A 27,282-nucleotide genomic window follows, 5' to 3' on the forward strand; every position below is an offset into this window, starting at 1 on the left:
GGAAAAAAATTCATTCAGGCGAGTGAAAATAGCTGTTATAGACCAATTTCCAGAAACTTTTTATCTGAGACTTTCGCAAAGAAATATTTCATGAAACTTGTTTGTTGTTTGAACGTTTCCGATTGCGATTGCAGTTTAATTCAAAAACTTATTCTGGACATGTGCAGTGTCGTCGTTTATCCGTTTTTTTTGTTCGGTTCTTTAACATTTAATTCACTGAATATGTTAAAATAACGTTCAAGACCTCTAAAAATTCTAATAGAAATCCACTTTAAGACCTGATAAAAATGAAAGTTCGCCAACGGAAATCTTGTTTGGCAATTTGTAATTCATCCTCAGACATCCCCTTTTTATCTGATCGTAAAAGTTGGGACATCTTCTCATTGAGGTAAACCGTTCTGACAGACTCAGATCCGATAAGACCTCCTTTTGAATTTTTAGCAGATAGGCATAATAGCGTTTTTTAGTGTTTTTGTTTTGAAAAAAAATTCAAACAAATATTTTGTTCAAAAAAAGTGAAACACCATTCTTCTGGCAAATTTTAAATGGAAATTTTATTGGTAGAGACCTAATCAACAGATGAAACAAAAAAAACTGATATTTAGCCTGTCACTTTGATATTAAAAGATCTAATACGAAAGACTCGTTGTACAATATCTTGTATTGTAAATGTTTTTTGAGTTTTTTTCAATTAAGGTTTTTTAGTGGTAGCGTAAAAGTTGCTTTGAAAAATTTTAGGATAAGTTTGTTCCTTATGATCGCTTTCGTTTTTTTTCGACATGGAGCTATTTAATAGTCTGAGCTTGTAATTTTTTTTGAGCATACAACAGAAGAATAAACAAAAAATCTTTAAATTTAACTGTGACAAAGTGTTGGAAAAATTGTCTTGAGATTTTGAGTTTTCTTCGGCTCACTCTAGTAAAAAGTCAGTGAAACCAGTTTATTGGTTTTTTTTTTCAAATTTGTTGTTTTTAAATCTTATTCAGCTCACTTATTTGGTGTTTTTATATTTTAATACTTATCTATAATGATCACTTGAGATTAAGTGTCATCTTATTTTTTTTAATTCACAGCTTTCCAGGAAATTTCAAGAGCAAAATGTTTTCTATATTAGATACATCAGATGATCTAAAGAACGAAAATATTAAAATAATAACTGATGCAGCCCAGATAGATCATTGATCACTTTTTGGCTTTTAATTTCTCTCAAAAATTTTTAATGGTTAAGATCATCCAGATAAATACTCACAGCGTGAAAAAAAAAGACAATCAAAACATCATTTCGTTGGGTTGGTTGTTCGCAAAATCTGTCGAAATCAGCGACAATGCTAACATCGCCGACTAAATTGTCATTCCTTTGTTGCTGATTTCGACAACAAACTGTAGGGACAATAGCAAAGCGCTAATTGGCGACAAATCCTCTCGAAACAAAGGATTATCAAAAGATTAGAGTCAATTGCCCTTGTCGCTTGATTGTGCATACTGTAAAATGCGAAAACAACCGACCCGTATACCACAATATGAGTGCATCCTAATCGCTCAATGGCTGATCTTAATACTTGTGCACGGAAGAGAGCGATATTGCTGAGTATATATCCTCAGGCATAAGCGAAAAACCAACGAATTGTTTTATGTCGTAATTGATTTTAATTAATTAGAATAGGTATATTCGTGGAAGATGTTCCGGAGAGTGTTGCCCATAAAGGCAAAACAAGCGGATAGAACAAATGATGCCGGAAGCTACCCAGGTTTAGGTCCAGACCCAAATTGAGCTATGATCAGACTATGCAGACTGAAATGACCTCTGATCAGACTTTCCAGACCGAAGTTACCTCTGCTCAGACCTTCCAGACCAAAATGATCTCTGATCAGACTTTCCAGACCAAAAATGTCCTCCGATCAGACCGAGCCCAGACCACTGTCCAGACTATAGTGCGCTTATGATCAGACCCAAATTCAGATCATTGTCCAGACTATAAACAGACTATGATCAGACCATCTTCAGACCATGGTCCAGACTCAATTTCAGACCATTGCCCAGACTATAATCAGACTATGATCAGACTCAAGTGCGCTCAAAATAGTCTGATCAGAGAAAGATTTTAATTATGAACAAATCTCTTATTTTTGCTATAATATATTCATTTAATAAAAACTGGTGTTTGCAGTATAAAAAAATCATCTAAGGAAAAGCCGATTCTGAAAATATTGCTGATGAAAACGGAACATAACTGTTGAAAAAAAATTATTAACCATACCACTTAGTTTATATTTCTGACTCAATGGATGAACTTAGACAGCTTTCCACAAGAAACGTCGTGGTTTTCAGTTAATCAATATTTCCTCTTGAGGGGACCGGCATTTGATATCAGCTGGACTCCTTGTTTCTGATCAGAGTCATCGAACTTTAGATGAGTCTCTGATCGGAACGCTCCTTTATTGTTGCCTCTTGGCAGAGCCAACATACCTCAAAATTTAAAAAAAATGAAAAAAATAATGCACTCGAAATCAGACCTTCCAGACCGAATTGACCTCTGATCAGACCAAACCCAGACCATGGTCCAGACTATAAAGACTGTGATCAGACCTTCCAGACTTAATTGACCTCTGATCAGACCGAACCCAGACCATGGTCCAGACTATAAAGACTATGATCAGACCGTCCAGACCGAATTGACCTCTGATCAGACCGAAATCAGACCATGGTCCAGACTATTGTGCGCTCAAACCGCTTTCCAGACCCTGTAATTTTGGTCTGGGAACACAGGGGTGTGCGCTCGATTGGGTCTGATCATAGCTCAATTTGGGTCTGGACCAAAACCTGGGTAACAAGACTTGAAAAATACTGTGTGAAAATATGAAAAACACATTCCTTCTGAATGAATTTAATTTTAGTTCTCAAATAAATTTTGAGATTGGCCAGTTTTAAGCCACTAACAGTTTTTTGGTTGCCATATATTAGATACTCAGTCTTTTCTGTAACTTTCAACTTTGACGACCTGACAAACAAATGTGATAAGGATGTTTCCTCAGTACACATATATGATAATGATTCGGCCAGTACTTTGCAACACACTTTGTCATTAAAACAACTTCATCACATCGAACAAAATAAAGAATTTTGTCCGATTAGATCTTATATGATAAATACTTATAACTTATTTACAGAAATCTTTTCATCGCGTGAACAGGAAACCCAAGTGATAACGAATTTAAAAATAAAGAGAATCGTGCAATCCCTTTAAAAATTCAGGTACTTTTGAAGGCTAAGTGGGCAGTTTTTGAGCTAGGCACCCGCTTTTTTGTCAAACAAAATAAACAGGGACTAAAAATCTGACACAATTCATTCACCGATTTTACTCTCCCTCTACCGTCGTCCCTCTTTCCCCATATTGAAACACATTCAACATTCTCGCCGGCGATTCCAAAATGTTGCAAGACTCTTGCAAACATCTTGGTACTCGCATGCATTCACTTGCAAGATACATTTCAAGATGCCTGCCTTTTCAATTCATCGCCGATTACTCGCGATCAAAATAGTTACAAAGGAGTAACTCAAATTTCGCAATAGTAGTTGACCCAATTGTGACCTACTACAGAAAAATTGATTAAAAAAGATCCACGTTGTTACCAATACTGAAGGGAAAAATTGTGAAAAAACTTGCCGCATTAATTTTGTGCGGAACAAAAAAATTGTTAGGTTTTCAATTCTACATGAAAGCTGTATCTGTTCCGGCATGCAGTAGAAGAGATAGCGCGACACGTAATTTTCAATAACTACAATTGCGTAGAAAAGGGTGCCAGTGATGTCTGTAAGAGTCTGAACGAAGATCAGTCCAAACTCAATTGCTCTCAGTTCCTTTACATTCACAAAACAAAGCAGACAGTAAATGTTCGCGATCAGAATGCAGAAACAGACAAATATCTGTAAATACAAAAAAAAAACAAAAAAATGTAGCATGCTTTATTCCATAATATTTAATCTTTATATCAAAATTGTCTGGGTCCTCGCCCCCAATTACAGTCCCCCAGCGTTCTATATTTATGGTTCTTTTTTTTGGGGGGGGGTACTCGTTTTATGATCAATAAAGATGGAGGGGTCGACTTGGGGGTGGGGGGGGCGGTTGAGGGCAATTAGTGCATTGCCTAAAATTTTTTTTCTGATACAGTCGAAAGATTGAAGTTACTTTTAGATTTGTTTCTCGTGAAACTCTCTTTTTCAGGATGATTAGGATTGGATAATTGCCAATGGCCCAATTTCGTCAGAAACTATCAGGGAGAGGATTAATGTAGAAATTGCATCAGCCCAATTTGTTGTCAATCAACTTTCGTTGCGATAACGACAGTTGTCTTAGAAACCTTTGAGTACCAACCGCTAAGAATTAAAAAACGGCACAACTCTTGATTGGTTTCGGCTACGATCTTCCGCAACTGCTGCTATATCCGAAATGTCAAGAAAAAAAAGGAGATCTAGAAAGATCCTATCACAGTATCGTAAGGTATTTAGTGGCTTTTATCGTAATAGGTTTCAATTGAAAAAAAAACAAAATCGAACTCCCAAACCTATTTCGGAGTATAAATTTTTCGATTGAAATGAAAACATCAGGACTCACTCTGATGTCATTGGGGACTCTGATGTCACTCTGATGTCACTCACAATCACTGGGGATGGTAAATGCATTTTTCTGTTCCAATTAATATCCAAGGCAAACGTGTGAGACCATGGTCTCACACGTTTGCCTTGGATATTAATTGGAACAGAGAAATGCATTTACCATCCCCAGTGATTGTGGAATTTTTATCGTGTAAGATCTGATAAGATGCTGACTAAGAATTTTTATCGTGTAAGATCTGAGCAGATCTTACACGATAAAAAATACTCTTATCAGAATTTACACTAAAAAAATTCTGTTAAGAGGAATTTTTATCGTGTAAGATCTTATAAGACATCTTATAGGATAAACATTCCTCTTACCAGAAGTTTTTATCGTGTAAGATCTGATAAGATGGAATTTTTTTCGTGTAAGATCTGATAAGACATCTTATAAGATAAACATTCCTCTTACCAGAATTTTTATTGTGTAAGATCTGATAAGATGGAATTTTAATTTTTTTTTCAGCCTAGTTTGATAATCAGCGCTTCAGAGAAAGCCCTTGCCACTGGAAAAACCTTTTTTTACAAAATCTTATAAGTCTTAAGAGACAGTATAAGATACTTTTCCCTTTGTTGCTCTGACGCTAAAGTGTTGCATGCTGTAGCTTTTTGGCTACTGCTTGAAAGCAACTCTGAATTGTCTTCAATTTGAAGAGCATGCCATACTTCAAGAACTTTTAGAGTCATAGCTTTCCTTTGATGTGCGAGGGATTTTTCGGAAAAAAATCAGTTTTTGTGGTTGCATGTATTTAAAGCACTTTGTCGTACAGATTTACAATCTGTAGGAATAAGTGATTCGTGGTGCCAATTAGCTTTCTCTACAGTGGCCAATTTGGGGCTGAATTGGCGGAGCGTTTTAATACTTTTATTTGTTGCTTTAGATTTAACTATTTGTGTTACAGAATTTAAGTCGAATCGGCGGAGCGAAATCGCGTTCAATTATTTGTAGAGTATTTCGCTCAGCGAAAGATACCAAAATTTTTGATGCGTCTGAATTTAGACTTTGGCGATTCAGATTCTAGTTAAAAGAGAGAGTCAAATATTTTGAATTCCGAAATTGAGAAGAATGAAATTAGACATATTAACAAAAACTGCTTAACAATTTGTTCATACGTTAACGTTACTAAATGCGGCAACTTACAATCATCAGACAACGTGATCAGACAAAAGATCATACACCGGACGTAAACAAAATTACAAGTATGAAATCATAAGGTTCGATCTTCAAAATTAAATTAAATGAATGAACAAACTAAATGAAGATTAATGAACTAAATTAAGTTAAACAGAAAATGAACCAAATTAGCAACACCAAATAAAAACTTAAACTACTAATGTACTATTGTACCACATTTCCCCCTTGGCGAAAAATAAATAATATGTTATTTATCAGAAAATTAATAGTCATATGTACTTGTTAAAATATTTAATACTGTAATGTTTTAATCAGAGTTTTGAATGCAACAGTTTTTACTTAAATATACATTAATCACTTTCACTTTCATAATATCTTTCCGCTTCGCCGACTGTCATAGACAGCTCTGGTTCCTCGTAATTTGGAGAGACGTAGAATTGAGTCGGATATGAGGTTGTTGGAGAGCATGGGCCGACTGTAAAGTTAGACTCCTCTTGATTGCACTGTGCTGCAGCAGTTTGTATGGCCGAGATTATTGATTTATTTTCAAGTTGTTTCTTAATGTTTTGTCTTCGTCTTTGTTTTCCAATTGCTGCAGTACTTGGGGTTGTAGGAGGGCACGTTTGAATTGAAGTCACATATTCGTCCGATTCTGTGATCGATATTGCGGAACGTTTTCTTTTTGAGGGAAGTACCGTTACTGATGCTTTTGTAGCTGCTTTCTTCTTTGGTCTGCTTGGTGGCTCCGCGATAACAATACTTGAAGTTGGTAAACCCATTGGCACCGCGAGATCGTTACTCGAATTTGTTGGCTGATTTGGTGGCGCCGTTGTCTGTTGTTTCTTAGGCTTTGTTGGCAATCTTACTCGGAGGGCGCGTGTAACATTGGAGTGAAATGATGACACTGTACTGACGTCATCTGCCACTTTTCTATGTTTCATTCGTTTTCCACCTTCTAACTTTTTTCTGGATTCCTTTGCATGGTGGTTTATGAGGTCCTCAGTTGTTTTGCCCGTGGGAAGTTTTGGTCGACGGTTAGCATATACCTGCAGTTCTGTGTCTCGTTCCGCCTTCGTACCAATTTTGCTAGATCAGAGTTTCTGATTGTTACCTTTCTCTTGCGCGGTTCTTTAATTACTGAAGTGTGTTCGTTTGTTTCAATTACTGACGATCCTGGTGCTAGGACTTCATATAAGCCGTCGAGACTTTTCTTTGATCTTTTTGTTCGTGGTCTCTTTTTAGCCAATTTTACCTCCAGTGATGTTTCTGTTCTGGGTATTGATTGGCCAACATCTGGATGAGAAATTAATCTCGACTCCTTGTTTGGGTCCTCCTTTTGTCTTTTCGTCGCCTCTTTGCCCAGTTTGTCCCTTTTCACTTCTATTTCAATGTCACTTCGCTCATCATTGTCCCAGTTTTCATCTGTGATAAGCTGGTCCCATCTGACAGTCTCCAAATCTAAATATTTGTTTGGAATGTTTTTGTAAGTTAAACTTTTTGGATCTGGTTTAGTCGTTATATTGCTTAATGGTGTATTCGCTTTTGTGCCAAAATGTGCCTCAAATGTGATATGTTAATAGTCTTTTGACGACATATTCGTAACTGATAAATTATTGAATCTAGTGAAGCTTTCACATTAAATTGATTTTGCGCCGCCGTTTTAATACAGGCTAGGCGTTTCTTGATTGTTTGAATGAGTCTTTTAACCAAACCAATTGCTCTGTGGTCATGTATTGGCGCCTCGATTAGCTGTATGTTATTTTGACTACAAAATGTTTTAATTTGTTGCCCCGTTTGACATCTAGCTTGATCCAATCTAATTGCGCGGGGTATACTGTGTAGCAAAACATATTCTTGAAGAAACTTTAAAAAATTATCTGCATTAGCTCTATCAAATACTTCTGCTGTTGGAAATTTCGAAAATCGATCAATACATGCAAGAAAATAAATCTCTTGATTTTTTTCATAAAAGATGGGTCCTCCGAAATCAATTTGAATTTCTTCATTAGGAACTTTACATAACTTTATTGGTGCCCATTTATTTGCTGGTATAATAGTTTTTAAGTTTTTACCAATCTTGACACAGGGGTTGCACTTTGATGTTTTGGTTGCTATGTCCCTGTGCATATATGGCCACCACGCGTGTGTTGCCATATCTGTCATTCCCCATGTACCAGGATGAGTTGCGTGGATTGCGTCTACATAAGCGTCTTTGATTGCATGGGGAAGAGCAATTCTGTCATCTATGCAGACACACCCGTTCTTCACATGCAAGTCTTTCCAGAAGGAATGAATGTAAGGTGATATTTGTCTACATCTATCTGCATTGTCCGTCAAAATGCAGTCGCGAATCTCTTTCAAGATTGCGTCCTTTGTTGTTAGGCTGGCCATTAGAGAGCTGGAGAAGATCTTGGAAAGCGCGAAGTTGAATGAGTCCAGGTACAATTCGTCTACTGACGGCGAAGTGGCTGTTGTATCAGTTGTTGGTGTTATTGGAGTCACGAGTGCTGCTTGGACCGTAGAAGGTCCCTCTTCTGCGAAACGTACTCTCGATGGGGTCGATTGCTTAACAGTCATCAGCGTTTCATCGTCGGAAGTTGATTGTGACATCATGTAAACGTACTTGAATTTCGTTGCGATTCGTTGAAAGTGATTTAAATTAGAGAGTGACTGTTCGGTGGGTCGGTTGAAGGCGAAAAGCGAGTTAGGAATGTTAGTTGTCTCAATTTTGAGGATGGAATTTAAATTATTGATTGTTAATTCGCTAATTGAGTCGTCAATTTGCGTGCTTGTAGAATGTTCTGGATTTCGCGGTGCGAATTCACTACATAAGTTATTAGTGGAATTTGGATTATTTACGACGCATTTTGTAGATTGATTTCGCGCTGCGAAATCGACGTAATTTTCGGCATTCAATAAGAAGCGTTTCGCACTACGTTTAATTAAATCCAATTTAGCTACAATAAATTGCTCGTCATATGCGGATATATTAGCAGCTTGTTGATACGGGTCGCGAGATATATAATCCACTAATCCCATTTTTGTGCCCGGAATATGATCAATCGAGAAGTCAAATGGTAGTAAACGATCTACCCAACGTGTCAGTCCACTATTATATGATTTGTTAGATCTATTTTCTCTCATAATTGAGAGAAGTGCTCTATGATCAGTTATCACAGTAAAAGGTTTGCCGTATAAATAATACTTAAAATGTTCCACGGACCAAACAACACCCAGAAGTTCGAGCTCATTTATGCTATATCTGTCTTCAACAGAATTCAAAAATCGTGACGCGAATGCCACTGTATGCCACCCATTAGGTGTTTGTTATTCCAATGCACATCCCAATCCTTTACGCGAGTTGTCGCATTTAATTCGTGTTTCTAATTCCGGGTCGAAGTGTTTATTTTCTGTGGTTTCCGTAATTTGTTCTTTTATCAAAGAAAATTGTTTATCGTGCTCTTCCGTCCAAAGAAATTTTGAATTGTTTTTAAGCAATGGTCGTAGAGGGTAACATAATTGTGACAAATTCGGGATAAATTTACCTAGATGGTGCACAGAACCCATAAAAGAGCGAAGTTTTTTAAGATAAGTGGGTGCCGATAATTTTCCAATTGCATCCGTTTTACTTGAAAGTGGGGTTACACCTGATTGTGTAATATTATGACCGAGCCATTCAATCGTTTCTTTCGCAAAATGACATTTTGCAAGATTTATACGTAAGTTTTCTTGATCCAGTTTTATTAGACATTTCCGTACCAAAACTAGATGTTTATCGATTCCACCTCTGCTAACGATCAAAATATCTTCTAAGAAACAGAAAGTATTTTCCAAACCGGCAGGAGTACAATCAATAGCTTTTTGAAATTCAGCTGGCATGTCCGTTAAACCGTAAAATCCAGTTTTAAATCGATATGTACCGGTCATATCTCCACTAACAATATTGAAGTTACAATGGCGGGCCATATCACTGTGTAGCTTTAGTTGACTATAAGCGTATTGCAAATCAAGGGTTGTGAAATAAGCCGTCTCCTGCGGTGCCGTTGACAGTGTTTGCGAAATTGTTTGATTTAGCGAATCTATATTGGGCATTTGATACTTGTTTTTATGAATTGCTTTATTTAGGATTTTTGAATCGAGTGCTATTTTGATTGATTTGTCCTTTTTTACCGTAATAACAATCAGAGATATGAAAAATTGATCAGAACAGTTGTTTAACTTTTCGATATGTCCTTCATTTAACAGTTTTTCATTTATTCAATTTTCACTTTCGGTTGGAGGTGTATGGGCACTTTTCGTCCTTTTTGATGTATTACTCGATAATTTTTGTGAAATTTTGAATTGACCGTGTGATTTTTTGATTTTCCAATTCGGGATATCAAATCAGGAAACTCCTTTGAGAGTGATTTCTTAATTGCACAAGGTGGATCTATATTGTTAACTTCTGTTTGCGGACAAGGCTTTTGAGAAATTGTGATGCCTAACTGATCAAAAAAGTCTCGTCCTAATATTGGTCGAAACCCATCGGCTACAACTGTTATTTTTGCTTTCTGAATACTCCAATCATTAAATTTTATCGGCGTTTTCAAAGTGCCAAGGGGTTGAACGATATCGTTAGAAAATGACTTCAATTCCAATGGTCTTTTCTCCGACCATTGTGATTGGGCACAATTGAACATTATTTCTCTTGCCAGTGACATATTAATAATGGTACAACCACTACCAGAGTCGAGAAGTAAATCACAGTTTGTGTTTCCGATTGTTAATGACAAATTTTTCAGTGATAAATTTGGTGAACTCATATTTTCAACTGTTGCAACTTAATTATCATCCGAAGAGTCATAGTCTGAGTTGATTTGCTCATTATAATTGATATAATTGACGTTTTGACTTTCCTGACTAGAGTTTTGATTAGATGTTTCAGCCGTTTCTACAGTGTTAATACGATTGGTTTGTTGAGTGTTTCTTGTATTATTTAGTCTTCGACGAAATACTTTAGCGAAATGGTTTTGCAAACCACAGTGGTTACATTTCTTGCCCATTGCGGGGCAAACCTGACGATGTGTAGGTGACCAGATTTGACCTCAACCACGACATTGTCCAAGGGATGCACGGTTGGTGACTGCTCTGCTTGGTTGAGTTACACGTACACCCGCGCCGCGGAATCGATTGAATTGTTGTATTGCATTTACCGTACTACCAGTTGCTCCGTTATTAGATGAAATTCTTTGCTGATTCTGATTTCCCATTTCCATGTTGACTGCAATGCTGAGTGCTCTCTCTGGTTCAACTGTATCCCGTAGAAGCTCTCGCTGAATGTCATCATCCAACATGTTAGTGATGAAAATGTCCCTGATGATGGCTTCTTCTCGGTTTTCAAAGTCGCAATTTTCAGCCAATTCTTTCAAGATGCTGTAGAATTGCTCTACAGTTTCGCCCTTCTCTTGCTTCCGAAAGAAGAACACATATCGATCAAATGTGATGTTTCTTGGGCGGATAAAGGCAATCTCCATCATTTCCCAGAGTTTGAGTGTAGTCAAATCGTAAATATTGTCGTGCGGGAACTTTTGTGTTAGTAATCGTCTTCCTTCAGTACCAATACTTAGGTACAATAGAGAAACACATTTTTGATCGCACAAATTCCATGGACGCTCCCCGCATAGTATTCCCGCTTCTGTTATCTTTTGACATTTTAGTTCCCATTGCAATTTCAACTGGTTGTTTCTTATTCTACGCTCTCTCTCTGCTTCCTCGGTTGTGTCGTCAATTGGCATCTCGTATTTCGGCTCCGCTGGCAAACGAACAGTCGATGGTTTGGGTTGTAGCAATGTGTCGATAGTGATATTCTCGCGAGCGAGAATCGCTAGTTTTACTTGAATTCTCCATTTCTCCCATCTGATTGGTGGGTCTGAAGTTGGTCGTTCCCAAAATGGCTCTATCGACAACGGTGTTTTTCTGCTGGCTGCGCCATGTCGTACAGATTTACAATCTGTAGGAATGAGTGATTCCTGGTGCCAATTAGCTTTCTCTACAGTGGCCAATTTAGGGGTGAATTGGCGGAGCGTTTTAATACTTTTAATTGTTGCTTTAGATTTAACTATTTGTGTTACAGAATTTAAGTCGAATCGGCGGAGCGACATCGCGTTCAATTATTTGTAGAGTATTTCGCTCAGCGAAAGATACCAAAATTTTGATGCGTCTGAATTTAGACTTTGGCGAATCAGATTCTAGTTAAGAGAGAGAGTCAACTATTTTGAATTACGAAATTGAGAAGAATGAAATTAGACAAATTAACAAAAACTGCTTAACAATTTGTTCATACGTTAACGTTACTAAATGCGGCAACTTACACTCATCAGACAACGTGATCAGACAAAAGATCATACACCGGATGTAAACAAATTTACAAGTATGAAATCATAAGGTTCGATCTTCAAAATTAAATTAAATGAATTAACAAACTAAATGAAGATTAATGAACTAAATTAAGTTAAACAGAATATGAACCAAATTAGCAACACCAAATAATAAACTTAAACTAAAAATTTACTATTGTACCACACACATTAAGGCTTTGAAAACTTCAATTAAATCTTTATTAAAGTGCTTATTGCATGCTCAAAATAATAGATACCTAAATTGAGTGGAAACGTGCTACAAGATTTGTTACCTACTTTTCGCAGCGAATGTTCTTTTATTTCGCAAAATTGGCGGAACCCGAAAAGTAAGATACAAAGGATGTCTCCTAAATTCGTTCATTGTGTGTATCTAATTTTCAAGCCAATTTTACTAAGGCGGAAATTTTGGGGTATACCTCTGTGTCGTAATGATTTTTTTTGAAGCGCGCTATTCCGTTTCTAAGGATTGCAAAACGGACTTTGCTTACATTTACAAGTTAACTTATTCATCTCTTTTATGAAGCACGTTATTTGACTGCCTTAAACAAATTTAATAGAAGCATTTTTATGGGAGAAACATAACGCGTTTAATTTCACCGCTAAAAGAACCTACTGCAAGGTTAGAGAAGAAAAGTCAAGGTTTTACTATTGAGGTGACTGCGCGCTCTGGCTGCTTTACCAAAACATCACAGCCCTTTAAGATGAAAAAGATTCGTTCGATGAATTAACAAGAAATAGCTCAATTACCCTCTAACTACTCGCACATCACGATTTTGTTCGGGGGGGGGGGGCTAAAATGTTCTCCAATTGTATATCGTTGATGTTGCTGTTACATGACGATTCTGAATCTTGGTTGGAGAGGGGCTTTCAAAAAGTGTCACCGTCCTGTATCTCACTTTTACTTGTCCTGTATCAAACTTTGATGCAGAATAACACTTAACGATAACGAAGCAAGAGATATGTTAGTTCATGAACGCTTTCTTCTTTTAGCTTTGGATGTTCAGAATTGGTCTTTTCGGGGAAATTAATTTCCTCAATACTACACTGAGATGTATCAAAAAAGCTTACAAAAATTTTATTAATTTATTTGAAACTTGGAGGTCATCCGTTGATGGGATATTAGCTATCGAGAATGTTTCCATATCTGAATTGGGTTGTTTTCTTTATTTTTGTAATGGGAGTTTTTCTTAATTTGTTAAAGAGGTATCTGAAAATAGAGTTTCAATGGGGTATTGTAATCCCTTAGGATATTAGCGTATTTACGTTCAATGTAACCTTGTTATCTGTGGAAATCATTTCAGGACTAAGCCGATTATAAATAAGTTGGTTTCATAAATAAAACTCCTAAATATCAGAGGTTTAGTGTTAACTACCGGTGAAATCTTTTTTGGTTATATTTGGCAAAATCATTGTTCGTATCCCTTCAGGCAGACTCGACATATATTATCTTATCCTTTTAAGGGTTCCGCGGAGAGAGCTACTTTTTCTGTGCTCGAAACAAACATACCTAACTCTAAGTGACTAACCAACTCCGAAAAACCTTGATGATAAAAAGTCGCGCACAAAACGTATTGCGCATGAAACATATGGTATGAAATGTATACTGGAGACCGATTGAAACACAAAAGTTTTCGAAATATGAAAGAGAGTACATGTTTCTCAGTCTGTGATTGGTTTCCAAATCAATGAACGGATTTATGTTTAAAGCAATAAACCTGCAGCTTCTGTATACAACGACTTCCGCTAGCCCAAACTTTTATTTCACAAAACTTTTGTAGAAAATTTTAGGTTCAAATCAAAACAAAAATTTCCCGAGACAATTTTCGTTGATATGAGCCAATAGTCGAATAGTCTCTTGAATTTGTTATAAGTTTGCTAGGGAGTTTCTATTAAATATGTTTACTTACATCCCAAACAGCAACGTCATTGCGAACTGTGTAGTGAAAGTAGTCAAAATCCAGCTTGTCTCCAGTAGATGGATGAGCCCAGGGTGCAAAAATGAATTGTGATATGTCAATCGTAATTGCTAAAATAAATTTTCTGACAAAAAATTGCAAAGTTTTGCATAGTTTTTTTTAACTTCATCTTTATACTTGATCGATTTTTCAGCTTAAAATTTATGAATTGCGCGTCTCAGTCCTTTTTAACATCCAATATTTTTCAAACATCACAGGCAAGTTCAAATTGCCTAATACATTTTCTGATCTTATGGTAAAGAGTTATGTTATACTCTTGAACTGAGTATTAAGTCAATTCAATCACAATTAACCACTGCTTGTTTGAATTGGGTAATTGCGGTGCAATTGCCAAAATATAGAGACTGAATTCTAATTCCACTTTAAGAATTGGTTATTCGCGATGCGAATAGCTATTCTGCTTGAAAGATAACTTTTGAAAAGCAGTTGACTAACTTGAATTGCAACTGGTATATTGGAGCACAAATGAGAGGAATGAATTAAGATTTAAACAAAATTGATTGATAAGTATTAATAAAATAAATCAGAAAATTAGTACTCAGTCACCGGTTGAATAATAGTAAAAATAATAAAATAATAAAGCAAAATATAAAGTTTGAAGAGTTTTTAAAAAGTTTTGCTCCAAAGTATCCGATTGCTGTTCTGCCTCAAGTGCCGTCATGTCTCTCTCCATTGGTAGGTTGAGATTGGTATCCACTGTCTAACGTTCATTCGGGTTTCTGGGAGAAAGTACACCAATGAACGTTGTGTCAGAAACAAGAATTTCAGTAGAATACCCATGTGTATCATGTATATCCTGAATAATGTATTGCCTTTGCTTCTTTTGCTTCATTAACTTTCTTTTGCTTCTTCGTACAGATGATGTGTCAGAGTCGGAAGTATCGCTAAATTGTATTGAGCGCTTCTTATATCTCAACATTGGAGTTATTTGCGGCGCAGAGTGGCCTGCCACAGAGGGCTGTGTTGGTGGTGCAGCAATTGTCTCTGCCGGAATAAAATGAAGAATCTGTGTTAAGTCCGGTTGATTTTTGAAAAGCTTCTTAATGTTTACGATTCCTTTTAGGAATTTTCATTATTACAGCTCTAGCCACGTTGATTGAAGTGGATATACACGATCGTCCCGACGATATTACCCTTATATCATCGGGCTATTTTCGGGCGCGATTGATCTTTTTGATCACAAGGTCTTTTCTAATAAGATCTTTTTTGTGGTTGTTAATCTTTTGTTCAGGAGTCTTTTCATGAATTTTCTTGGGTCTTCTATCGACATACCGGCCTAGTTCCATGTTGGGTTCGTTCTTCGTGCCAAATTTGGCCATGATCCGAGCGGACGCGTACTTCGAGTCTGTTAGGTTTTTTTTAAAAGGCTAGTTGGTTGACTGACATTTCCAACCGTACTTCTCGGAGCCAAAACTTCGTAAAGGCCGTCCAAATTCCTTTTCTGGCAAATTGCGGAGTGGATCTTTCTGGCTATCTTTATTTGAATGCAACGTTCGCTGCGTGTAATTGTTCTAGAGATGCCCTGTGACAACATCAGTCTAGGTTCCTCGTCCTTCAACTTTTGTTGCTCTTCGTGAGCACGGGCATTTGCCGCGTGGATTAAACGCTCTATTTCCACATCAGAGCACATTCGGGTATCCACCCACTGTTCATCTGTAAGATACGATTGGCCTGGGATTGTGTCCACGTCTAAATAGTTATTAATTATTTTTATTACAATTTAGACTTTTGTTAATTGATTTTGTTGTGATTAGAGATTGGTGTGTTACATTGTCTGCCAAAATGTGCTTCAAATTGTGTGATATTTGTTGTTTTTTGTTTAGTTTTTTGCTGTTGTTGAATAATTCTGGGTGTTTCATGTTAAAGATTAAATTTTATATTTAAATATGCTTTCATACATAACAGTTGTCGTTTAAAAGTTTGAAAAAGACGTTCTACGAGGCCTATTGCTCTAAGAACATTTGCCAGTGCATGAATTGGTTCAAAATTATTTTCAATATAAATTGTTTTGAGTTTTTTACCTGTTAAACATCTAGTTTGATCTAATACAATTTTTCTAGGTACTCCATGATTATATATATATATATATATATATATATATATATATATATATATTAAGGAATTTTATTACATTTGTACTAGAAGCATTATGTACTATTCTACTGTAGTGTATTTTGAGTAGCGATCAATGCTTGCTAAAAAGTATTGCTCTATTCAATTTTTATTAATTGTAGGTCCACCAAAGTCTATTTGGATTTCGTCACCCGGTTCAAAACAATTGGGTAAGGGTGACCATTTGCTAAGCGCAATCACTGATTTCAGATTCTTAACAATTTCCGTGCAGAATTTGCACTCACTAGCCTTAGCTACTATATCGCGGGGGATATAAGGCTACCAGATATTTTGGGCCAGCCAAAGCATGGCGAAACTCCCGGTATGGGTGAATGGAATGTCCTCTAGTAGGTCATCCTTGATGGCCTTAGGTATGGCTATTCGTTCATCAATACACAAACTTCCGTATTTGACGCTCATATCACGCCAGTAGGTGTAGATATAGGGGCTTATATCTTTGAGCCGTTCTTCTTCGTTGCGGATGACGTAATCTGAAATTTCCTTCAGAATAGCGTCTTTCCCAGTGAGGATTGCCAGTATCTTCTTACTGAAGATGCGATTGATTGTGACTGTTAATCGGATGTCCTCTGCAGTTTCCATGTTACTGGTTGAGGGTGTTGTCACCGTGTTAGAGGAGTTATTTGTTCCGGGTGTTGTTTTTGATGGCGAGTTATCCGGGAAAATTACTCGGGCTTTGGTAAGGGTAGATTTGCTAGATGTTCCTCTTGGCATTTTTGAGATGAAGTTGATTGAATTTTTTTCCAAGTAGTTGATTATAGAGTTACTTTGGGCAGAAAGCAAGGTGTTTTTGAGTGCGTCGTTTTTATCTGTGCATTTTTTTTATTTTCGCGACTGAATTAAAGAATATGTGGTGATTATTTGAGTTAGTATCAAACATGTGCCTTACTGAGCGTAATTGTTCAGACTGTTCACATTATTTGCTGTCTGACTTTCGCAGTGTAGATGCAGCAAATTTGTTAATGGATTGTGATTTATGCGATGGAGCATTATTTAGTGCAAATTGTGGTTCAGAATGTGTGAAGGGTAATCGGGACGCGATTGACGTTTTTAAGTTGGAATGATTAGATTTAGTCCGTACTGTAAGTTGCAATGCAATTGGTAACGAAGTGTTATGAGTTGGAATGCGAGGCAATTGCCTTAGTATAAATTTGTGAATTTTCATTAATAAAATAGGGTGTTTGCGATGCAAATGACCTAGTCGATTGTAGTATGGGTGAATTTCATTTTAGAATGCTATTTTATTTACGTACTGTTTGTGGTTTTCGTCCAATGAGGTGTTTAAAAGATTTCCAGATTGTAGATGTTGTTGCTACAACAATGTATGCACCGTAAGAAAAAATTTTCTTAAATGTAATCGACAAGGCCTATTTTTGCTCCAGGCATCTGTTCAATCGTAAAAATATGAGGAATTAGGCGATCGATCCCTCTAGAGAGTCGCCTATTATATGATTTTCTGACCGATGTTCCTTGAGGACTGATAGTAAAGCTCTATGGTCATTTATTACAGTGAAATACTTTCCGTAGAGATAGTATTTGAAATATTCAATTGACCAAACAACTGTCAGTAATTCTAATTCGTTAGCGCTGTAGCGTTCTTCTGTTGGATTGAGAAAACCTGATGCAAATACTATCGGCTTCATCCATCAGGAGTGTTTTGCTCAATTCCTGAGACAGCTCCGAAACCTGATGCATTGCACTTTACTCGAACTTCTAATTTGGAATTTTAATGGCAATTATCAGTGCTTGAGGCAATGTATTTCAGTCCAAAGAAAGTGAGTAGATTTTTTAAGAAATGGTGTAAGAGGTTGGAAAAGTTGTGCTAAATTCGGTATAAATTTACTAATGTAGTGTACTGATCCAAGAAAGGATCTTAAACGTCTGAATGTTGATAATGGTGGAATGGCTAATATAGCTGCAGTTTCGTTTTCAAGTGGTGATTTGCCAGTTTAAGTAAACTTATAACCGAGCCGTCCAATATCTGTATAAGCGAAATGGCATATTTGGAGGTTAATTCTAAAAGTATCTTCATCTAACTTTTTAAGACTTTTAATGAAATAACTGGGTTGATCGGATTCTGATCCGGTACTAACGAATATGATATCGTCAAACAAACAATAGGTGTTTTGAGGGCCTACAAATCTGTAGGCCATTGCTTTTTTGGAATTCAGCTGTCATGTCCATGAGACCGTAAAAACCGGTTTTACATCTGCATTTGCCTGTAGATTCTCCACAAATGGTATTAAAATTAGTGTTTTGCCCTGTCTTTGTGTAATTGTAATTGACTATATGCCTATTTGAGATCTTTAGTTGAAAGATATGCTCGTTGGCCATTTTGTGTGTCTGTAAGATGTTGTGATATTGAGTCTAATAACATTTCAATTTTAGGCATTAGATATTTATTTTAATGTATTGATTTATTGAGGACTTTAGAATCTAATGCTTACTTTGATTGATTGCTCTTTCTTAAATGTAATTACGATTGGTGATATGAATTTTTTATCAGAACAGCTAGATAAGTTTTCATTGTGTCCTTCTTGTTGTAGACTATTTAGTTAATTAGTAACTCTAGATTGTAGGTTAATGGGAACGCGACCACCTTTTTTGATGATTTGCTGTAAAGTTTTGATGAAACTTTGATTTAGTTACCTTTGTGTTGGATAGGCCAATTCTTGAAACCAGATTGGGAAGTGGCGACGAAATTGTCTGTTTTACTTTGCATATAGAATTATAAATATTGTTAACGTATTTACACCTCTTTGCTTGTTGCTCCATCACTGCCAATCCAAGGCTACAGAAAAGGTCTCTTCCAAGTATGAGTTTGTGTCCATCCTGTACTACTAATAAACAGACATCCTCGCAGATCGTGGTTGCAATTTTGCCCAGAAATTTTATCGGTTCATTACATAATGTTTTGAATCTTTATCCCGTTTTGTGGTGATCCATCGTGCACATGGTGTACTTTTGAGAATTTAGTAACCAAAGTTTTTCGATGATACTGCACACACTGCCTGAGTCAATCGTCGAGTTCGCAAAAATTTTTCCATATTGGATTTTTGCAATAAGGGGTTTGAATTGGTTTGCAACATCACTAGAGATGGCTGCCACATAGTCATCGGAATCGCTGTCATTATTGGAGTCGTAGACTTGATCATAGAGTTGTTGGTAACTAGTGTTATTTTTAACAGATTCCTCGTCATCACTTTTAGTGCTGGTTGTATCTGCTGGACGTTCGTTTGTTGTGAGAGCGACGAATGAGGCTGTGAATTCGTAGGTTTGCGACACTTTTTGGCAAAATGGTCCATAATCGCGCAGTTTTTACATTACTTGCCTCTTCGGGGCAGACTTTGTGACAATTTTGACTCTAACTTTGTCCACAATTACCATAAATACTGGTGTATTGATAGTTTTTGGGAACAGATGGATGGCGAGGGAAGTGTTTTCGTTGCTGTTGGTAGTTCGTGGTGCGATTGCGCCCTTGAAAATTGTTGACAATATTTACTGAGTGAGCATTTGTATTAAGAAATTGATTTATCTTTTGCTGGTTTTGAGACCCCATCTCCATAAGGGTTGCAATTTCAGGTGCTTTCGTTGGTGACACTGTCTCTTTGAGAAGTTCTTTTTGGGTATCGTACTCTAACATGTTGAGAATGAAGGTGTCTCGAGTTAATGTTGTTTCTTCATCTCACAGGCCTTAACTTGCTGATTGTTCTATGAGTCTTCCATAGAAAATCTCAACAGATTCGCTTTTTTTATTTTGAAGAGAAGAAAACGGAGAGGTCATATGTTATTTTCCAATTTTTTACGAAAGAGTCTTCCATTACACGCCAAAGTTCTTTCATCGACTCTTTTTTCTATGAGGAAGTACGGGTGTTTGCTCTTGAAACTGTGGCGGCCCTCTGTCCCAATACAGAGATAGAAAAGTGATGATGCCTCGTGCTCACAATGATCCCAAGGTTTATTGCCACACAACATACCTATCTCGTCAATTTTCTTACGTCTGTTTTGCCACGTCACCTTTAATTGTTGATAGCGAAATTCTCTAACGCGTTCAGTTGCCTAGGTGTTGTTTTCTACTGGTTCTTCGTACACCGGTTCTGGTGGGTATGCGACCGTTGTGGGTGCTCCGTTGATCAAAGTCTACAATTGTATCCCCTCTTTAGCCAACAATGCCAACTTCCATTTTTGCGTCCATTTGTCCCACGAAATGGGTGGTGTGATGGTTGCCTACTCTCAGAAAGCGTCGATGTGGAGGGGAGTCTTGCGAGAGTCAACTGCTGACTGCGCCAAGTTATACTCTTGAACTGAGTATTAAGTCAATCGAATCACAATTGACCATTGTTTGTTTGAATTGGTGCGATTGCCAAACTTTAGAGATTGGATTCTAATTCCACTTTAGAAATTGGTTATTCGCAACGCGAGTAGCTAATCTGCTTGAAATATTACTTTTGAAAAATAGTTGACTAACTTGAATTGCAACTGGTTTGTTGGAGCACAAATGAAGGAAATGAACTAAGATTTAAACAAAATTAAGATTAGGAGGAAGTTAAAAAGATCATGAGTTATTCGTGCGCGAAAGGGGAAATCATTTTTGTTTACATGCATGAACAGACAGTTTCCTGTCTACAAACTGAACAAATGTGAAATGAAGATCAGATGACAGATGACAATAATGAGCTAATCGAACTGCCCGTGAAATTGAAGAAAAACTATTTAAGAACTAAATACCGTAATAGATATTCTAGTAACAGATATCCAGTCCGTATGTCAAGTTATAAAGAGAATCAGCAAAGTTCGTTAATTAATCAAGGTTATTTCTTGGTTTGGTCAAAACTTATTTCTTTATTAAGTCTCCTTTTTTCGCAATTCTGAAAAAAAATATTGTTTTCTTCGTTATTCTTTGTTTCAGTGAATAATGTAGCAACAAGGGGTCAAGGTTTTAAAAACATTTTTTTATAGTGATCAAAGTTAAAAGATGGATGGAATATTGCCAAAAAATAGGGAAATGCAAAGATCAGTTCATAATATGGATCTCAATTTTTGTAACGGGGATGTGTATACTGTCGTCCGGGGTGAGGTCTTCTGGTTCATACTTCCACGACCTAAGCCCATCCGGCTCGAGGAAAAATATATATGATCAGCGGTTGTAAGTTTTTTTTTTCACAGCAATTTTCATATCTAATTTTGTGGTGAACTGCGGTGAAATTTTGTAATTTAACTGCTAGTGTAAGCGCTGAACCTAAAAAATTTCACCAGATTTCACCGCCTACTACTTTTTACCGACCTGAAATAAGTTCGAACCTCTCATTTCCTTCATCACATCCACTTTTTCTTCCACTGCGTCACATTTCACTAACCTCTAGGATATTTGTTGAATTTAAAACAAGTTCAATCTACTTTCTGTAAAACATGCGCGTTTTTAAGCGGGGGAATTACATACTTTAGCGGTGAAATGTGCCGATCGTTTGTAAGTTCATCGCTTACTTTAGAGTTTAAATTACAAAAATTTACCACTCTGAAAAAATGTCAAAAACAGGTAAGATTAGGGGGTAATTTTAAGCGGGGTCAATTCTAACAACTCCTTATTCACTCCTCATAACCACCCTATCTTACATCTTTTTATCCCGTAAAATTACCCCCAATCTTACTTTTTGAAAACTTTTATCCAACCGGGGAATTTATCTAATTTCGCCACTGAGCTAAGTGGTGAATTTATATAATTTCATCGCTAAATTCAGTGGAGAATTTTTGTATTTTCACAGCCTCCAGCCGATAATTTTTTTCACCGCACTCACAGCTTATCTTACAACGTTTTCCGCATTCACCGCCTATCTTGCATATTTTTTGCGTTGAACTACGGTGACCCTCGACCGGGGCAGATGTGCCAGATGCCATAATCATTATAACGAAACCCATCCAAATAATGTTTATGTTGAAGAGTGCAATTTCAATAATATTGGTCTTTGTAGTTTTGAGCACCGCATCTCGGGATAAGGAAATGTGTAGATAGATCCATCAAATCAAGCGTAACTCAAGAATGAAATATTTGATTTCTCTAGTCCAGAACTATCTATGAAAAACTTATGTTTCACCAAAATTGAGTGGGATTAGATCATCCTGGACCCAAAAGATCTATGAAAATACTTTCTCTAGATTTTATGGATTGCCCGGGAGTTCACCTCACCCAAATGTTGTCGCTCTGGACTTTTGCACGACCAACAAAGTTACGCTGGAGTTTTGCTGGACAAAAGTTTTGTATCTTTGAAGTTCTGGTCGACCCGAGTTTTGTCATCCAGGACATTTGCTGGACCCAAAAAATTGAGATGGAGTTTTTATCAACAAAACTTGGGCTCTGGAGTTTTCCTCGACCAAAATTTTCGTGGATAAAAAATTGTGTCGAGCAAAAGTGAAATCATAAGTCAAGAAAAAGTCTCTTCATGGGTTTTTTTGACCAAGTCAGAGGAGATGAATTCGAGGGAATGCGTGGGTGTTTTCAAAAAATGCTTTATGCTTCATTAAAACTCAAACGTCTCAGGCATCACTCCTATTTAAATATCTAAATATCCAGTTCCAATGTCCTCCCTGAAGTCCTCCCATTTTGAGTGGGGTGTTAATTTGTCTATGAGACGAATACATGTAAGAGAGAGGTGGAAAATACATGCAAGGGAAGGGTTTTTGCCGCCCTGACTGAAATACTCGCCAATGGGATACGAAATACTTGCCAATTATTCGCTGATGGAATTCAGATACAGCTACTGGGTGCCAGCCCAGAGTGAAAAATACCGTTCGGGCTAGCTTTGAAACTTTCAGTTACGCGCTAGCAATCGCCTTAGCGTTTTGTATCGCATTTTGGGGTCTAAGACTGGATGCATCAAATGTTCATTTTCATGGCCGATAAAATAGGACGACTCATAATGCCCCACTCCGCCAGTAAAATTTTTCCGCAAAGAAACAATAAAAAAACAGAATTGCTTATTATTTTTCTTGGAAAAGCGTCAACAATTTTGAGGGCAAAAATGAAAAAAGCACCCGAATATGCCAAAAAACATTAAATGAAGCTGACCACAAATTTCCCAACAAAGAAAAAATGTTTCGAGAAAACCCGGTTTTACATTGAAAGTTTCTCTGCATAGATGTCATACTCAGCGAATTTATCAGATCGCCAGAAAAATGTTTGAAAACTGAGCTTATTGATTCTGAAAACATGGTTTCAAAAGCATTCAACAAGCATACACGTTGTTTTGATAGCAAACTAGGAGCTCCTAACTGAAAAAAATCTGGATTATATAAAAAAATTGGTGATTGATAAGTTAACGATACGACACCATACAAAATCAACAATATCTTTTCGCATATGAGATAATAGTAGCCTATATAGTTCTCTTCAATTAGTTTTCATAACATTAAGTCACTTTTTAGCCGATCAACAGCCGATCTATTTTAGGAATCGTCTGTTTCATAAATTATTGAAATTTTTCACCAAGCTTTGTTTGGTTGTCCAACTAAAAAATGACTCGGCGTCTCTCCTATCCTGCTTCCTTGATTAGAAAGAAGAAAAAATTTTGAATTGGAGCGAAAAAAGACTCCGGACGAGACTCGTGCTTGATGCAAGAAAAATTGGTGTTTGATTGATAAATCGAACTTAGATCGACTCCTGAATTGTTATTCCTTGTTTCATGACCGCAGTCAAAACGTAAATTATGATCCAAACAAATTGTAATCGGAGGCATGAAAAATTTGAAGGATATCTTTAGATCAATATGTTTAGAAGAATATCAATTTGTTAGTTCATCTTCCTTACATCGCCACGGTAACCACAAGAAGAACCATTAATTTTTAGTTTTTCATCAGATTATATCAGAAACCAGTTTTAGAATTTGATGAGCATTATGGTTGGTTTGGCTTCAAAGCCATCCAACGCAAGAGCTACCAAAACAAAAAACAAAAATTAAATTACCTTAACACATACAACAAACTCATTTGGTCAGAGAGTGTTGAAAGCGTTTAAAAAGTTGTCAATGATGCTAGTTCTCACTGCGGAAAAGATTTCAAGAGTTTTCTGTTAAACTTTGAGCTTATCGGACATCTAGCTATGGGACAGTCATGAATTTTGTATGAATATTCAAAATCAACAGTTATCTCTTTTTCAAGCGAAATTAAAAGATTTCTTATACTATCAGAAGAACAACTGCAGATTATTAACCGCTTAAATGTAGATGAGAACACCAAAAACTAACCTCAAATGGTTCCTTGTATTTTATTAAAAAGTTCTCATCACTTAATTCTTCCAACTAGAGATTCTATAAATTTGTACAATGAGGAACGCCTTTTGCAAGTTCGACGTTCCTTCTTCATAAGCGTAAGCTGAATTGAGAACCTTTGAGACCTCTCCAAAACCACAACCACTTTTTCCGTCTGTTGTTTTTTCGAATGATCAATGCCGTGAACATCAAGCCATATTCATGATAAAAAACTTAGAAGCAAGAAAACTGAGTTAAACCGCGGGCCATCAATTGATATACAGAAATGGTTGATGCCAAAATTTTTTGCCTTCTGGGTCAACTTGGGTTCAGATAGAAACAGCATATCAATCCGTTTACTAAAAATCTCTAAACCTAGAAAGCGCTATGGTCTTCATCAAAATTTTTTTGCTGTCAAATTTATTAAGTGGAGTTGTTTTAAATCGCAGATTTAATTTTTTGTGGGTTTTTGCAATCACAGCGACTAAAAATATTATGAAGAGAGCTCAATGTCGATAAAAACTGAAAAGCGGTTATTAAAAATTACTTACGCACATCTTCCACACCAGACACTCCAATCATTGTGTTTGTCAGGTATTTCTGATATTTCAATACGCACGACTTGAACAATTTTGGGTCCTTGTCGCGAATATTAGTTTTTTTACAGTATTTTTCGGGTATTTGAAAATGAAATGATCCTCCTGGCTAAATTATCTTAAGTGTACACAAAATTTTACGTGATAGTTGATTTAATTTCTATGGTTTTTCCAACAACCATGTCACTCTTTTTGTAAAATACTGGAACTAATATGATTTATATCGGCAATTTATTAACTCAAAGTGCTTTCAAAATTACTGATGAAAAAAATAACATTTCCCAAGTTTGTTTTGTTTAATTCATCTCTATCAAAGTAGAAAAATTTCTTTAGCAAGCTCTCAGTTTGTAATCCCAGCTTTTTTCGTTTCCAATGTAAGAAAACAAATTCCAATTAAGTGTAATTGCTACATCGGTTGAATAAAAGGATCGGAAGAACCGCAAATACAGCTCAATTTCACGCCAGGTTTCTGGCTTGGGCTGCTGCCAAAGAGGCTGCGATAGAAAAGAACTACAGTATCAAAGAGTCACATTTGTTGATTTCCATCATCCTTCTTTTCTACTTGGTTTCCAACGGATAAGTTAAATTTAATATACAACAAATAAATGTTCATTAGTTATCAACATAAACTAGAAAAACTTGTAGATGTAGTCGTTTGTTCCTTCCGAAAGCAGCATTCGATTGGTGCCAGTAGTAAAGACAACTGACGCCAAACTTATAGTTTGAATCTGAGAAAAGTAAACAGAGCAACATTCGTGCAAAGACTTGATTTATATCATTAAACCTTTATTAGATTAAACATGAAAAGTTTAACAAGATTAACATTTATACGATAATATAAATGTTAAACTTTAAAGTACAAAGTAAAAACTTACGGTCAATTACCGCTTTTGTTAACAGTGTAATTTTAGGATTGTTTGTGCGGAAAGTTCTGCCTATTTTCAATTTACAGCACAAATTTACAAAGTAGATGTCAAATAACACTTCAATATTGAATAACACATCAGACAAGCCTTTTTAATAATTTTTTGAGATATGTTTATTTTGAAAAATTATGATAAGCAAATACTAGCAATTGCAATTTTGTAAAAACCTTTTGAGTAGTTGTCGGTAATACAAAAATTTAAAAAAACAACTGACACCGAAAGAAGATGAAATTATGTCACCCGGGTCGAGGTGTCACCGCAATTAAACGCAAAAATATGTTAGATAAGCAGTGAATGCGGAAAATTTGGTAAGATAAGCGGTGAATGCGGTGAAATTACATAAATCCGGCGGTGAATGCTGTGAAAAAACCTTTATCGCCTGGTAGCGGTGAAATTACATAATTTCACCGCTGAATTTAGCGGTGAAATTACATAAATTCAACGCTTTGAAAAAAGTTGTCTAAATTATGTAAAATAAGCGGTGAATTCGATGAAATTACATAAATTCACCGTTAAACTTAGTGGTGAACTTACAAAAATTCACCGCTTAAAAAAAGTGTTAAAATTGTGTGGGAACAGCAGTTAACGCGGTGAAATTACCTAAATTCACCACTTAACTTAGTGGTAAAGTTACATAAATTCAGCGCTTAGAAAAAAAGTGTTAAAATTGTGTGGGAACGGCAGTCAATGCGGTGAAAATACCTAAATTCACCGCTTAACTTAGTGGTGAACTTACATAAATTCACCGCACAGAAAAAAGCGTTAAATTTGTGTGGGAACAGCAGTGAATGCGTTGAAATTACATAAATTCACCGCTTTGAAAAAAGTTATCCAAATTATGTAAAATAAGCGGTGAATGCGATGAAATTACATAAATTCACCGCTTAACTTAGTGGTGAACTTACAAAAATTCACCGCTTAAAAAAAGTGTTAAAATTGTGTGGGAACAGCAGTTAACGCGGTGAAATTACCTAAATTCACCGCTTAACTTAGTTGTAAACTTACATAAATTTACCGCTTAGAAAAAAGTGTTAAATTTGTGTGGGAACAGCAGTGAATGCGTTGAAATTACATAAATTCATCGCTTAAATTAGCAGTGAAAATTCATAAATTGACCGCTTTGAAAAAAGTGTTAAAATTGTGTGGGAACAGCAGTTAACGCGGTGAAATTACCTAAAATCACCGCTTAACTTAGTTGTAAACTTACATAAATTCACCGCATAGAAA

General features: G+C 36.3%; 1 protein-coding gene across 1 annotated transcript; it reads right to left on the minus strand.

Moving 5' to 3' along the window:
- Nucleotides 1-3,714: 3,714 nt before the first annotated feature.
- LOC142356025 (uncharacterized) lies at nucleotides 3,715-25,449 on the minus strand (the record flags this gene model as incomplete). Its single annotated transcript, XM_075408012.1, has 3 exons — nucleotides 25,085-25,449; nucleotides 14,095-14,213; nucleotides 3,715-3,925 (listed from the first exon to the last, which is right to left on the minus strand). Coding segments are annotated over exons 1-3 (361 nt in total), but the record flags the coding sequence as incomplete, so codon positions are not given.
- Nucleotides 25,450-27,282: the final 1,833 nt, after the last annotated feature.

This window comes from Convolutriloba macropyga, unplaced genomic scaffold (genome assembly GCF_964194025.1).
Source record: "Convolutriloba macropyga unplaced genomic scaffold, txConMacr16.3 SCAFFOLD_835, whole genome shotgun sequence".
In the NCBI taxonomy this organism is placed as follows: Eukaryota; Metazoa; Xenacoelomorpha; order Acoela; family Convolutidae; genus Convolutriloba; species Convolutriloba macropyga.